The following is a 14,784-nucleotide window of genomic DNA, read 5'->3' on the forward strand; positions in this document are numbered from 1 at the left end:
TTTAAAAATCCCCTTTGGGGTGAGGCCTTCATCGACTCGTTGATGTGTTCCTCTCCCGATGGCCTGTATTGGTCTTTTCTTTATGATCTGTTCATTGGTCCAAGGGCCAAACCATCGGGTCAGCGCAGCACAGTTACATATTTTAGCAATCTCTTTGGAAACAGATATGTGAATCATAACCAACCCAAGGAAATTACTCCTTATAATGCCCCTCAGCAGGGGGAGAATTGTGCAATCTGGAGAGGCAGTGCAAGTAATGATAGTGACTAGGCCAATAAGAAATAAGACAGGTAGGGCATAGTAGAGACAAACTTCTGACATTCCATTAGTGTTCCAACTACCAGTGTATGGAAATACTGCTGCTCTTGCAGTGTGGGGAGAATGCCACCTGCAGGATATTAAAGAAACTGACTTTCTTTCCTTCAAATATTTCTAATAATAAACTTTCTATAAAATCCCATTCCGTGGCGGAACTACTGGGTGGGAGACTGGACCAGACCCAGACTAACAATCGGTAGATTCTGCAAATGCCAGAAGGGCTTCTGTAAGATGCCATAGACATAGTCTATAATTATTTATTGGGCTTTTGTGGGGGCTGTTTATGCATCTGTGCACTTGAAATACAAGGATTTATTTGAAACCTCAATCTGAATCTGATCAGGGCCTTCCTCCCCATAGGGCCTGCTGAAAATATCATAGAGTAATGTAAATCGCATTAAAGAGCATGCCAAATGCTGGTGTATTTACAGGTGAACATTTTGCACTAGGGCCTGTAGTGCTTTTGTTATGTTGCCAATTCTGCAAACCAAAACAAACACCATGAGCTCACTAACAAATGCAGGAGCAGTCTCCAGTGAGAATTGTCACTCTGCAGTACTTTATAACCTACCTCACAATTCTCTATTATACTGGTATAGAAGTGTTATTTGCAGACATCACAAAGTAATGAAACATCAGAAAGATTGATAAAGTGCTGTTAGTTCAGTGCTACAAAAATGCGTTTACTCCTCCCAGCAATATACAGGTGGAGCAAAGCAGTTATGGAAGGTTTATGTCCCATTTAACAAGCTTGTTTTAATCAGATTTTCTTTCCAAGTGAATAAGGTGTTTGGGTCTGCACATCTAAATTGGAAAACTGGGCCGCAAACTGGAAAATGAGGTTCAATCTTGATAAATGCAAGGTTATGCACTTTGGCAAAAATAATATAAATGCAAGTAATATACTAAATGGCAGTGTGTTGGGAGTTTCCTTAAATGAGAAGGATCTAGGGGTTTTTGTAGATAACACGTTGTCTAATTCTGGGTAGTGTCATTCTGTGGCTACTAAAGCAAATAAAGTTCTGTCTTGTATAAAAAAGGGCATTAACTCAAGAGATGAAAAAATAATTATGCCTCTTTATAGGTCCCTGGTGAGACCTCATCTGGAGTATGCAGTGCAGTTTTGGACTCCAGTCCTTAAGAGGGATATAAATGAGCTGGAGAGAGTGCAGAGACTAAGTGCAACTAAACTGGTTAGAGGGACGGAAGACTTGAATTATGAGGGTAGACTATCAAGGTTGGGGTTGTTTTCTCTGGAAAAAAGGCGCTTGCGAGGGGACATGATTACACTTTACAAGTACAGTAGAGGACATTATAGACAAATAGCAGGGGACCTTTTTACCCATAAAGAGGATCACCGTACCAGAGGCCACCCCTTTAGACTAGAAGAAAAGAACATTCATTTGAAGCAACGTAGGGGGTTCTTCACAGTCAGGACAGTGAGGTTGTGGAATGCACTGCCGGGTGATGTTGTGATGGCTGATTCAGTTAATGCCTTTAAGAATGGCTTGGATGATTTTTTGGACAGACATAATATCAAAGGCTATTGTGATACTAAACTCTATAGTTAGTATAGATATGGGTATATAGAATTTAATTAAAAGTAGGGAGGGGTGTATGTATGGATGCTGGGTTTTCATTTGGAGGGGTTGAACTTGATGGACTTTGTCTTTTTTCAACCCAATTTAACTATGTAACTATTAGTTCAGGAAAGTTACATTGCAAAACTGCTAACAGTGACAGATTGGGCAAACCTGACCACATGATCACACGCTGGCGTCCAGGGGCGTAACAAGAGCACGCCAGGTCCCCCCACTAGAAATGTATTCGGAAGCCCCGGTGCACATAGGGACTCCCGCTTATGCTATCACTGAGGTGTGAGTGAGTCGATTTAAAGAAAAGAAAACAGCAGAAACAGACCCTGCTGTCTGGGCCCCCTTTTCCATGGGCCACGGGGTCTGCTTCCTCTATAGTTACACCAGTGCTGGCGTCTATAGCATTATGTTAACTATGAAACCATAAATTCTGTTTCACTTACCCTTTACTCAGGAACTTTTCTGAGACAACCGTGAGACTTTATTGGAACATGTAAACTTGTTGCGGAAGTCATCCTGATTTAAGCCCAGTCACCCGCAGTAACTACAGTAACTACAGTACAGTCAGTAGTTTGCACTTGAAACATAACACCCAGACTCCCCTTATATCTGTCCAAAGAAGTGAAGCAGGGAGCACGGTGGAGAACTGGGGTGCGACAGACATGGCCAAGAAGCACCCTGAACTTTTGGCATCTCTAAGACAAGCAAGGACCAGGCTCAGATTTGTGGAAAGGCCACCAAGGCCTGGGCCTAGGCGGGAAGGATTTTAGGGGACGGCATGGTGCCCAACCACACCCACAATGATTCAGAAACACTGGGGATGCACAGGAGATACATTTTAAATTTCCCATGCGCCAATCCCCATTGCTCCGTTTCTGATTATGAAAATTTGAGCGAATAAAAGGAAGGTGACAGGGGCGACGAACAGGTCAGTGGGCCTAGGGGTGCAAGTACGTTGTCATGTGGGCACTTCTCTTGTGTACCTTGTATTGCTTCCTGCTGTCATTCCACCTTTAGTTAAAGAGAATGCTTAAACCCATGCCTGCTTACCTCACTGGGTAAAGGGTTAGTAAACATGGTTCAGTTAAACATTAGTGCATGCTTATAATAGGACCCATTAGTATCAGAGCTAAGCCCTTATTGTTTGGAAGTCTATGGCCATGTGTTTGGGTCCCCTGCGTAGGGGACCAAAAATGTAGCTGTCCTTTTATGCAGGCAGCCCCTTAAAAGTTTAAACACCCTGGGCAGTTACTCATCCTGGGTTAAAATATTTCTCTAACAGCTCAGAAACTGTCCACTAGATAGCAGTGTGTTATAGTATAAAAAGGAACGCTCAGATTCACTCACCATCTTTCTTAGGACTTCACCTTCCTGGAGGGTGGGTATAGGATTAGGCTTGGGCAGGTGGCAGGCCCAGTAGGTAATATAGTGCCAGACTAGTTTTGTAATAGTCACTCTAGGAGTGAAGATAGGATAAGGGTAGCTAGCTGAGCAGTCAGAGGCTCCAATAAGAAAGCTAGTTGGGTTAGTACTCTGAGACAAGGCTACTAGTATAAGAACTCAAGTGGTTAAGTTCAGGGATATAGAGAACTTGGAGCAAGGGACCACTGAGAGGACAGATCATTGTGTGTGCGAGTCCAACTGTGTGAGTGACCACTGAAGGTATTCAAACTGTTCTTGTTGTGATATTGTGCTACATGAACCAAGAACTGGGACTTCTGCTATGGTCATACTGATGGCAGATTTCATTGATTTAGGTACTCACACGAGTTGAAGGAATGAAGAGGCATGAGTAGGCATTGTGTAAGAGCTTTATCTACAAACCAAAACCTGAAATACAGTACATAGTATGCAACAGCTATTATATCATCGCCATCCCTAAAAACATGGTAATGGTTTGTGGCTGTTCCTTCATTATGGAAACCACCTTAGTGCCATCTATGTAATGGAACTGGGGGTGGTCTGGAGACAAAATTTTGGTCAGGATATTGATGTAGTATTGGAGATGTCCATCCATATTCCATCTAGTTCTCTTCTTTAATTAGATGAGTAATATTTTCATGGCACAAACACTATGTAGGCTAATGCGGCTCTCATTGCTTGCTTTGTTTCCCAACCTCTGTTTCCCTCCTGACATCAGATACATCCACAGGCACCCGTACGGTCAATCCATCCAAGGCCTTCTTCATGCAAACCTGACATCCAAGCCGAGACCTGTATAATCAAGACATCATCATCTTTTATCTTTTCAGAGAATTGTTGTTCCAACAAACAGATGTGATCAACTTTTTTTGGGGTGACATTCTAGTTTGACATGTTTTAGCTTGGATTAAATGTCAGGATGAAAAATAAATAGAAGAAGAAGGTCTCGTCAGAAGGAAAAGCCATCAAAATGACAGCACAAGGGACTGACCAATGTGTAGCTGAAGAAAATTAAAGGAGGTCTCATAGTAGGGTCATCATATGCATTGGGACCTCCAACAACACCAGATATATTAGGATCATGAAACTCACGTTTCAGTCAGTGCAAATGCCAAGTCCAGCATGTCCATTTCTTCATCTGAAACTTCACTCAGCTTCTCAAAGACCTTCTGGTCGAATATTAAGTGGCACGTAGAGCAAGCCAGTGTTCCCTCACAGGCCCCTATGGAGACAATGGAAGGTTAGAATAATAGTAATAATAAAAGTACCGGTAAATGTAACTATAAGTAACATGTCACTATACATTATTTAAATAGCTTCAATGGTTTAGGAGTTATTTGCTTTTGCTGCATTGCTTCAAGAGTCAGAACCAGTAGTGCTAAAGGGACAAACACTGTTTCACATGCAAATACTGGTATACAAATTACTTTAAAAACAATGACAATGTTGGGTGAGTATTTTCTGGGTGCCATTTGCTCTTGAAGCCTCAAAGCCAACTACAGGCATGGGACCTGTTTTCCATAATTTCAATCTCCATACTTTAAATCTACTAAAACAATTATTAAAACAGTAGGGTTGTTTGGCCTCCAGTAATATCTTAGTTGGGATTAAGCTCAATGTACTATTACAGAGAAAAAAGGAATATGTTTTAAAATACTGAATTATTTGATTAAAATGGAGTCTATGGGAGATGACCTTCCCATAATTCACTATATACACTATATGAAGAGTGCCCACATTAAATAAAAGAGGACCTACAAAAACTGACTGATACAGGAGGTATAGGAGGCCTGATCATTACAGATTAAAAACGGAAAGTTTAATATGAGATACAGGGGCCGATTTACTTAGGGTCGAATTTCGAAGTTAAAAAAACTTTGAAATTCAACCCCCTCGAATTGAAATCCTTCGATATTCAAAGTCGAAGGATTTTTCACCGAATTTAGCGTTCAAAAGATCGAAGGAAAATTGTTCGAACAATTTTAGCGTATGATCGAAAGGATTTTCCTTCGATGTACAAAGACTTAGAAAATGGTTGTAGACGGTCCCCATAGGCTAACATAGCACTTCAGCATGTTTAGTTTGGCGAAGTATTGACTTCGACGTTTTTTTAAAGAGACAATATTTCGATTATCGAATGGTCGAATATTCAAACTATTTTTACTTCGTATCGAAGTAGAAGTAAATTCGAAGTCGTAGTATCCTATTCGATGGCCGAAGTATTCCAAATATTACTTCGAAATTCAAACTTTTTTAACTTCGAAAATTCATTCGAACCTTAGTAAATCTGCCCCACAGTGTTAGGCAATAAAATCTGTTGTTTGGATGCTGGGGTCACTGACCCAGACAATCAGACCATGTTTTTAGTAGTCAGCCAGAGAGAAACATAATGAGATAGCTAAGAATTTGAAAAATCATGAAATATAAAACCAATAAAAAAGAAACCTTTGGATATATTCAACTACCACACTAAAAGTCAATTTAAGGACCTCCCCTTTAATATAAAAGAGGCTGATCACCTTTAACTTTTTGTACAATGTAGAGAGTGCTATTCTGAGACAATTCGCTAATGGTTTTAATTTTTTATCATATGTGGTTTTTGAGTTTTGTAGCTTTTTATTCAGCAGCTCTCCGGTTTGCAATTTCAGCCATCTGGTTGCTGGGGTCCAAATTACCCTAGCAACCATGCATTTATTTGAATAAGAGACTGGGATATAAACAGGGGAGGGCCTGCATAGAAAAATGAGCTATAAATGCTTTGTAAGGCTAAAAATCTATTTTTATTGCTACTTTTTGTTTTAGATGAGGTCATAAAAAATGAAGGCCAATTGAAAAGCTGCCTAGAACTGGCCATTCTTTAACATACTAAATGGTAACTTTAATGGTGAACCACCCCTTTAAATAAAAACTAACAAAAAAAAAACTTACCAAAACCATCAATATTCAGGTGGTGGCGTATTACCACTTCCAACAGACTTTCTCCTTCCTTGGCTGTAGCCGTCAGGGTTTCACCATTGCGGTTGATAAAATTAACAGTAAGTTTGTCATCGGATTCTCTAGAGAAACAAAAGGAAGATCCGACAGTTGCATTATTATTATTGCAGGAACAGGCAGCTAATATATGTTTTTTGCCTGCCAGTATGCATCAGAGAATAGTATTGTACTAAAAATGCACTCTGCTTATTACTGTACAGGTATAGGATCTATTATCCAGCTCGTGACCTGGGTTTTTCCAAATAAGGGGGTCTTTCCATAATTTGGATCTTCATGCGGTAAGTCTACTAAATATAATTTCAACATTATTTAAACCCAATAGGATCGATATGTCTCTAATGAGGATTCATTATATCTTAGTTGGGATCAAGTACAGGTATGTGATCCATCATCTGGAAACCTGTTATCCAGAAAGCTCAGAATTAAGGCGAGACCATCTCCCATAGATTCCATTTAAATCAAATAACTCACATTTTTAAATATGATTTCCTTTTTCTCTGTAATAATAAAACAGTACTTGATCCCAGCACGGGCAGATTTTTTACTTCCAAACGTCCGATTCCAGAACGTTCCGATAATATCGATAACCTATAGTTGATGGTATATGAACGTTGCCGGACGAACGATCGTCTCGACATTATTGATCACAAAATTGATCGGATGAGTTTAAATATTTTAGTTGTTCAGGGATGAAATCCCTCTTTGCCGCATGTTAGGATTGTAGCAGAAGCCAACGAACATACAGTATACGGAACAACGAACATATACGGAAGGACCCGAACGTTCTTTGCTAAAAGCTTCATTTGTAACTATATGAACTATGTAAAGAAATAAATTGGTGCTAAATGCAGGAATATCACCCTATCACCTCATATGTGAAAGAATTTTATTATGCCATTGCTAGTGATGGGCGAATCTCTCCCGTTTCGCTTCGCCGAAAATGGCAAAAAATTCGCAAAAAATGGTGGAAACAAAAAGTTCACAAACAATTAGTGAAATTCTACCATTTTCACGAAAAATTTGTTAAATTCAGACGTTTTCGCGAAACTTGTGAAATTCGGACGTTTTCACGCAAAATCTAGCAAATTCAAACCTTTTCACGAAAAAACAATCGAGCATTTAGAATGTTTTCACAAAAAAATCGTGAAAATCGGAAATTGCGAATTTTCACCGTCAGGAATTCGCCGCAAATTCGTGCCTGGCGAATTTATTGGCCCATCACTAGCCATAGCAAGACATAAATCCAAATGTGTGCATGGAGCAGGGAAGGAGAAACTGACTATATACTACAGACAGTGACACAATGCTGCACCACTCCTCATTTGTTGAACAACGTTCGTCCGTACACGAAGCAAACAATACGGTTATATCTGTTCATATAATCGTTCTCCGTGGATGGCATATCGTATGGTAAAATAATCACCAATCGATCGTGATTTATTGCAGACTAAGATATAATTAATCCTTATTGGAAGCAAAATCAGCCTATTGGATTTATTTAAAGGACATTCATTCTTTCATGAAAAAGAAACCTATCTCCAAAATACTTTAATTAGAAAATGTGTACGGTTTTTATAAGTAACCTGACTGTATATGCAGTGAAATTCACCTTTACTGTTGTGGAATTGTCAGATGGTCCCTAACTACTGGGAAGGGAAACAATCATACTTATGAACAGCAGAGGGAGCCCCCGCCTTACTTCCCAGCCATGCAGAACTCTAGCAGCTTTGTTTGTTTCCCTGTAGAGCAGTTGGCAAATGTGTAGAGATTAGTATTGGATTGTGGTGCAGTAAGTTATATGTTTAGTATACAAAATACATTTCTGGCCTTATTGTATTTTACACTTTACTTCCCCTTTAATGTTTACATGATTTTTAGTAGATCCCTTATCCAAAAAACCCCAAGTCCTGGGCATTCTGGATAATAGGGCTCCTACCTGTACAAGGCACTGTTTAAATATCACAGGAAAAAGGATAGCATGTTTAAAAATTTGAATTATTTGCTAAAAATGGAGTCTATGGCAGGCGGTCTGTAATTTGGAGCTTTCTACATTACTTCCTGATAATGAATCCTATACCTGTATTATCATTATCCTTTATATAACACAGACATATTACACAGTGCCTTCCTGGACTCAAACTCAGGACCCAAGTGCTGCAGGGCAGCAATGTTCCCCACCCAGCCATTGTGCTGGTCCTAAACTTCTCACTGTACCCTAACTTTGTACCCTCTGTTCCTACTCCTAGAATCAACCATGTTGTGACCGACGGGGGACATGAACTTCTAGGCTGGTATTTCCTATTCAAGTGAATGAAAGTGACTGCAAATGCCCAGAATTGCCCTCTTCTATGAGAAATGGCTGGCACTTATCAAGTGATTCTTGCCTAATAAAGGATGGGTGCAAGAGAATAATGAGCACAGTTGTCAAAAAAACTGCAGAAATGTAAGTAACATTTTGTAACCCAAAACAACAATTAGCAGTTAGCATTTACTGGAAGAGAACAAGTTATTAGAAGTCACCTTGGTAGTCACCTTGGAGTTATGTGACCTCTATAAAAGTCACATAAGTCCTTGCTGACATAATAGCTTTATAAATTACAGTAGGGGGTACGTTATCCACTATATAATACACAAAAGCCATGGATATCTTGTAAATTATATCCTTATAAACGGTTCTGATGTCATCAGTTATAAACGGTGAGTTCTGATGTCATTTCTGTCACATGACTCACTGAAACTTCTGTATCATAATGAATAAAGTACCCCCAGTTGCAAAATATGAGGATATTAGAAGTTACCTCAGAGTTTCATGACCTGTATAAAAACACTTGGCCTTCGGCCTCCTGTTTTTATATGGTCACGAAACTCCTTGGTAACTTATAATATCCTTTTAATTTACAAGAGGGGGTACTTTATTCACTATATAGTTGCCAGTGTAGGATGTTGGGCAGACCCAGACTGGCACACACCAGAGGGGCTGCTGTAAGACAGTCACTATATATTGGGCTGCTGGGGGATTGTTTGGCATTTAAAACAGTCCTCATACAGAAATGCCCTCTCCTTAAAGGAACAGTAGCAAAACATTTGTAATTAGTATGTACTACTAAACTATTTCACTGCAGTGCAATCATTAACATAATAATAATACCAATACTGTTTTTTTTTTTTTTTACAGAGTAGTCTGGCAAAACGCTACATTATATTTAAAGGTATATGAACTCCTTTTAATTGTTCTTGTTACAGGTGCATTAAAAGAATCCCCCGATTCAATCTGCCCCTGGCGTGAGAGAAAGCTGAGTGGGGTGCAGTCTCCATAGGATATTGCCATTGCTTTTGTGAGTCTGACTGCTGAACACTGATCACTGTCATCTGCAGAGAGACCTTGAATGTGCTGCTATCTGTGCAGCCTTCACTGAGTGATAGTGAGTGACCCTGACGTGTTATTGGAACCCTGGACTCTGTTACAGAGAAGCCCTAGATTAATGCTGCCGATACAGCAAGTGCCACACACACACACACACATATATATATACACACCACATGACATGAAACAAATGTCATCTTACTGGCACCTTAGTACAGCATGAACTCTCCTCCCTTGCCGTCTGGCCTTCCAGCTGTGGCTACATCATAGGGGATTCTGGGAGATGTAGTTTTTTAATTCTTTCTTTGGCCATTTTAACTATTTCTATATGGAATACATGCAACGCTACTGATGTTGTGGCACTACAACTCCCAACCCCCATCGAAGTTAAACAAATCAGTCACTGTTTTCTTGTCAGCCAGGAGGCATTGTCAGTAAAAGGTGTTACCCTTTATATCTAATACTAAAAGGTTTATCTGCAAAGAAAACATTAGTCCTTACCTTGTACTGGGCCAATTTCAACGGTTGCTTGGCTCATTCAGGGTGCGCCTCAGGACAGCCATAGCCAAGACTATTATTGGGCAGTGTGATCACATAACTTGAAGTACAGAAGTTCACACAATTTCTAAAGCAACTACTGTGATGTATGTATTGTGACTAATGGACCCCCTATTGTAAAATATAAGGATATTATACATCACCAAGTAGTTCCATGACCATATAAAGGCACACGGCTTTTATGCAGGCAGGTCCTATCCCTATATTTGACAATAGGGGGTACAGAATTTAGTAGAATACACACGTTTCATCATTTTCAGGATATGGACAGCTCTTGCGTATTATATACACATTAATACTAGAGCCATCAAGAAGGGGAAATGTATGCTGTGTGGAAAGGGTTAATCACTGGGGGTGCAAATTTTTGGGGTATCCCTTGCAGTGATTATAATTGCTGCTTCAGACCCCGGGCTGGTGTTCCTTTTCACTGAAAATCCTGCCAACCTGAGTAAATATTCTAGTGAGTACTGTGCCGCCATCTTGTTTCCTGTGCCTGGGAACCTTGCTGCAGTCCTGGGCTGTGGGCATGCAGAGTAAAGCATAAAATTCTTACTCTTTACTCTACATATGCACCAGCCAAACCAGCCACACTCCCTGGCAGAGTTGACAAGAGCACTCACTAAAATAATACCCAACCCGTTTTCCAGAGTAGAAAAGCACAACCCCAGGGTTTGAGACTAGAATCACTAGACGTTACCAAATTCTCTCTATTGATAACTGCAGTATAAATACATCAAAACTTCGCAAACGTTTTTGCTCTTACCCAGAACTGAATGGGGCATCCTGGAGTGGTGGGGTTGTACAGATGCCCCTGGCAGTGAGGAGGGAGCTGGTGCGGGTGACGGCACGGCATGGAAGGGATTTGCTGCCACGGAGAACTGGAAGGAGCCTCTGGAGAAATCCCAATGTACGGTGAGCCATGATCAGACAGGAGGCTGCTGCTTGCTTATTGCCTGGAGTTATTTTCCCTTCCGTATTGGATACAGAGATATAAGGAGAGCAAAAGGTAATGCAGCACAGCACCTCCCACTGTGGGAATTACCAGCACCCATGGGGCCCACCCACACCAGCCAAACTCTCTCCACTATTCCAACCCACATCAGCGAGTGCCTAGAATAAGCACATTTACTAAGTCAGGCCTCATGCACCGAGCACACACACCACCAATGGGAAAAAGACTTGACTTGGATTATTTGTTCATTTTATGAGCCAATATTTACCCGCAATTAAAAGCTGACTCAGATTTGAGCTGAATACACAATTACTGTTAGATATGTGCTTTAAAATATCTGTAAAATATTACCCAGGGTTATGAAAGATAGCTCATAGTACAAGTTGATCCTGGGACTAATCCGATTTGGAGTCAGGAAGGAATTTTTTCCCCTCTGAAGCAAATTCGAGAGGCTTCAAATGGGTTTTTTTTTGTTTCCTCTGGATCAACTAGCAGGCTATATACAGACTTAAGGTTGACGTGTGTCTTTTTTCAACCTAACTTACTATGTTACCCATTTCATTGTCCTTTAAACCTGTTGATCTTCCCTTCTGGTTGCTAGGCTAATGAAGACCTAGTCTAAATTCCACTGCATATTTGTTATAGAATGTTGGGCTTGGGCTGATCAGGAAGGGCAAGAAATGATACACAGTTTCTTATTGTATTAGCCATGCTTCTATTAGAAATTCAGGTACAGAACCTGTGAATGCTTGGGATCTGGGGTTTTCCGGATAATGGATCTTTCCATAATTTGGATCTCCATACCTTAAGTCTTCTAGAAAATCATTTCAACCCAACAGGCTGGTTTTGCTTCCAATAAGGATTAACTATATCTTAGTTGGGATAATGTACAAGCTACTGTTTTATTATTACAGAAAAGGGAAATCATCTTTAAAAAATGTGGATTATTTGGGTAAAATGGAGTCTATGGGAGTTGGCCTTTCCATAGTTTGTAACTTTCTGGATAACTGGTTTCCAGATAGTGGATCCCATACCTGTACCAGAATATTAGGAACAGCAAATTCCTATTTAATCTAATTTGGCATCAAGAAAGGCTCTTGGGGATACCTAGCACAGTACCTCACTATTCAGCCAAAATCATGGGGACTTAAGGCTGTTCTCAGATGGCGAAAGCAGCAGCAAACGTAACACCCCAGGTGTTCTGTTACCCTCAGCATCCAGGTAATCTCATATAAGACAGCTGACACAATACTGGCATACTCTAGGGCAGTGATCCCCAACCTCTTGGATGTTGCTCTCAGTGGCCTCAAAGCAGGAGCTTATTTTTGAATTTCAGGCTTGGAGGCAAGTTTTGGTTGCATAAAAAACATGTGTACTGCCCAATAGACTCACCTGTAGGCTGCCAGTCAACAAAGGGGCTACCAATAGCCAATCACAATCCTTATTTGGCACCACTCAGGTACATTTTTCATGTGTGTGTTGCTCCCCAACTCTTTTTACATCTGAATGTTGCTCATGGGTGAAAAAGGTTGGGGACCCCTGCTCTAGGGTGTTGTTCTTCTCATATCTGTCTCTAGCCTTCCTTGTATTATGTCATGTGACTATATGATAGATTAAAGGGGTTGTTCGCCTTCCAAACACTTTTTTCAATTCAGTTGTTTTTAGATTGTTCCCCAGACTTATATCAATTACTTTCCATTATTTGTTTTTTTTTACTGTTTTTCCAAAATCTAAGTTTAAAGTTGAGTGTCCCTGTCTCTCAGTAATTCAGGCGCAGACTCTAAACGGTTACATTTAATGGATACATTTCTCAGCAGCATCTCTGGAGTATTAGCAACTATTGTATCAATTCTAACAGCTGCCTGTAATGAAACCCAGAGATTCTGCTCAGCAGGGACAAAGATAAGAAATGTATCAACTAAATATATCCATTTAGAACAGTTTACAGGGTCGGCGACCCCCCCTTCCAGAGCTTCTTCAGAAGGTGAAAAATTACACTTCAATATTAGAAAAATGGTCACACATAGAAAATAGGTGATCTATCTGAAACCAACTAGTTGTTTGAAGGTGAACCACCCCTTTAAAGTTTGAATAGAGGGCATGTATGTGTGTATTGTACCTATTTGCTATAATATAATACTGTAGATACTATATGTGAGCATGTCTGCCGTACTGAACTTTCCACTTGCACGGCCCTGCCAATCAGGGTGGGAGAGCAAAATATATTATTTGTCTCTCAGGGGTGCCCAAGGGCAGAGACCTTGCAAGTGACAAAGCCAGTGATTGGAGGCTTCTTGGTTCCCAAGGGCATGCCGTAATCCTGACTCCAACCTTCCTCTCGTACCAAGCTTAGGTCAAAGGCAGACTGCAATGGCCTCCAGGGGAATGTCTGTATTGCCATCCATCATTTGGCCTTTCTGGGAGAGGCAAAAATCAGCTCTGGCAGGGTTATCTCAGGCAAAACAATATGAACATGCCTAGATTGTTACACTTAGTGCCATATAAACGGCTCTATAGGAGACCAGAGAACCCAGTGTAATAAGAGCTTTTCTCTCTTCCAAATAATCTGTGGATGTAGGACTTCAAAATACCCTTATAATTGCCTTTCTTCGGCTGGGGTTTGTGGGAGTTGTAGTACAAAAATATTAAGGCTGTAGTACTAAAATAATTAGGGATGCACCGAATCCACTATTTTGGATGTGGCTGAACCCTTCGCAAAAGATTCTGCTGAATACCAAACCGAATTTGCATATGCAAATTAGGGGTGGGAAGGGGAAAACATTTTTAACTTCCTTGTTTCGTGACCAAAAACCATGCGATTTCCCTTCCCACCCCTAATTTTCATATGCAAATTAGGATTTGGTTCGGCCAGGCAGAAGGATTCTGCCGAATCCCGGTGCATCCCTAATAACAATGGCTGCAGACAAGTCCCTGATTCTTCTTGTCAGTGGAAGCAAGGTTCATTTTCAAGATGGCTAAAGAGCCACCTCCCCCAGACAATGAAGCAGTGGTACGTTCCACTTCCATACAGCTATCAGGGGAATCCATTGTATTCAGCTCACCTAGGGGAGAATGTGCTAGAGGTAATAAACATGCAAATCAATTCCCATAATGCACTTTAGAGGGACTTGACTGTCTTTGAACAGGTGGGCTCTGCCAACCCAGACCTGCTTCTGCCTAAGACGCAGTGCTGACTCCAATCGCAGCCGCAGCAAGAAAACAGGTATGTGGGGGGGGGGAAGGGTGTTGGAGGAGGGTTGCAACTAGGACGGGGGCACCTGTGGGCCTCAGACCCTCCAGTCCGACATTGTGTTTATATGCATATCATTCCCCAAATCAAGTGAAATTAATACACAAATAAATATCCAGCAGTTAAAAAAGTTTTGCCCAAATATAGAGAGGACTGTACCTTCTGGATACACACAAACACTGGGGTTGGTATTGAAGGTGATTGGAGGTAATTTACAACTGGTCTTCATTTTTTATTTTGTGGTTTTTGAATTATTTGGCTTTTCGTTCAGCAGCTCTCCAGTTAGGAACGTTAGCATCTTTCTGGTTGCTAGGGTTCGAGTTACCCTAGC

General features: G+C 40.7%; 1 protein-coding gene across 1 annotated transcript; it reads right to left on the minus strand.

Moving 5' to 3' along the window:
- Positions 1-3,706: 3,706 nt before the first annotated feature.
- On the minus strand, positions 3,707-11,196 carry XB5934217.L (adrenodoxin-like L homeolog). Its single transcript, NM_001095341.1, is given in 4 exon segments — positions 3,707-4,127; positions 4,428-4,557; positions 6,264-6,391; positions 11,015-11,196. Coding segments are annotated over 4 exon segments (537 nt in total). The 5' UTR covers positions 11,173-11,196; the 3' UTR covers positions 3,707-4,006.
- Between the last annotated feature and the right edge of the window lie 3,588 nt (positions 11,197-14,784).

This window comes from Xenopus laevis, chromosome 8L (genome assembly GCF_017654675.1).
Source record: "Xenopus laevis strain J_2021 chromosome 8L, Xenopus_laevis_v10.1, whole genome shotgun sequence".
Classification (NCBI taxonomy): Eukaryota; Metazoa; Chordata; class Amphibia; order Anura; family Pipidae; genus Xenopus; species Xenopus laevis.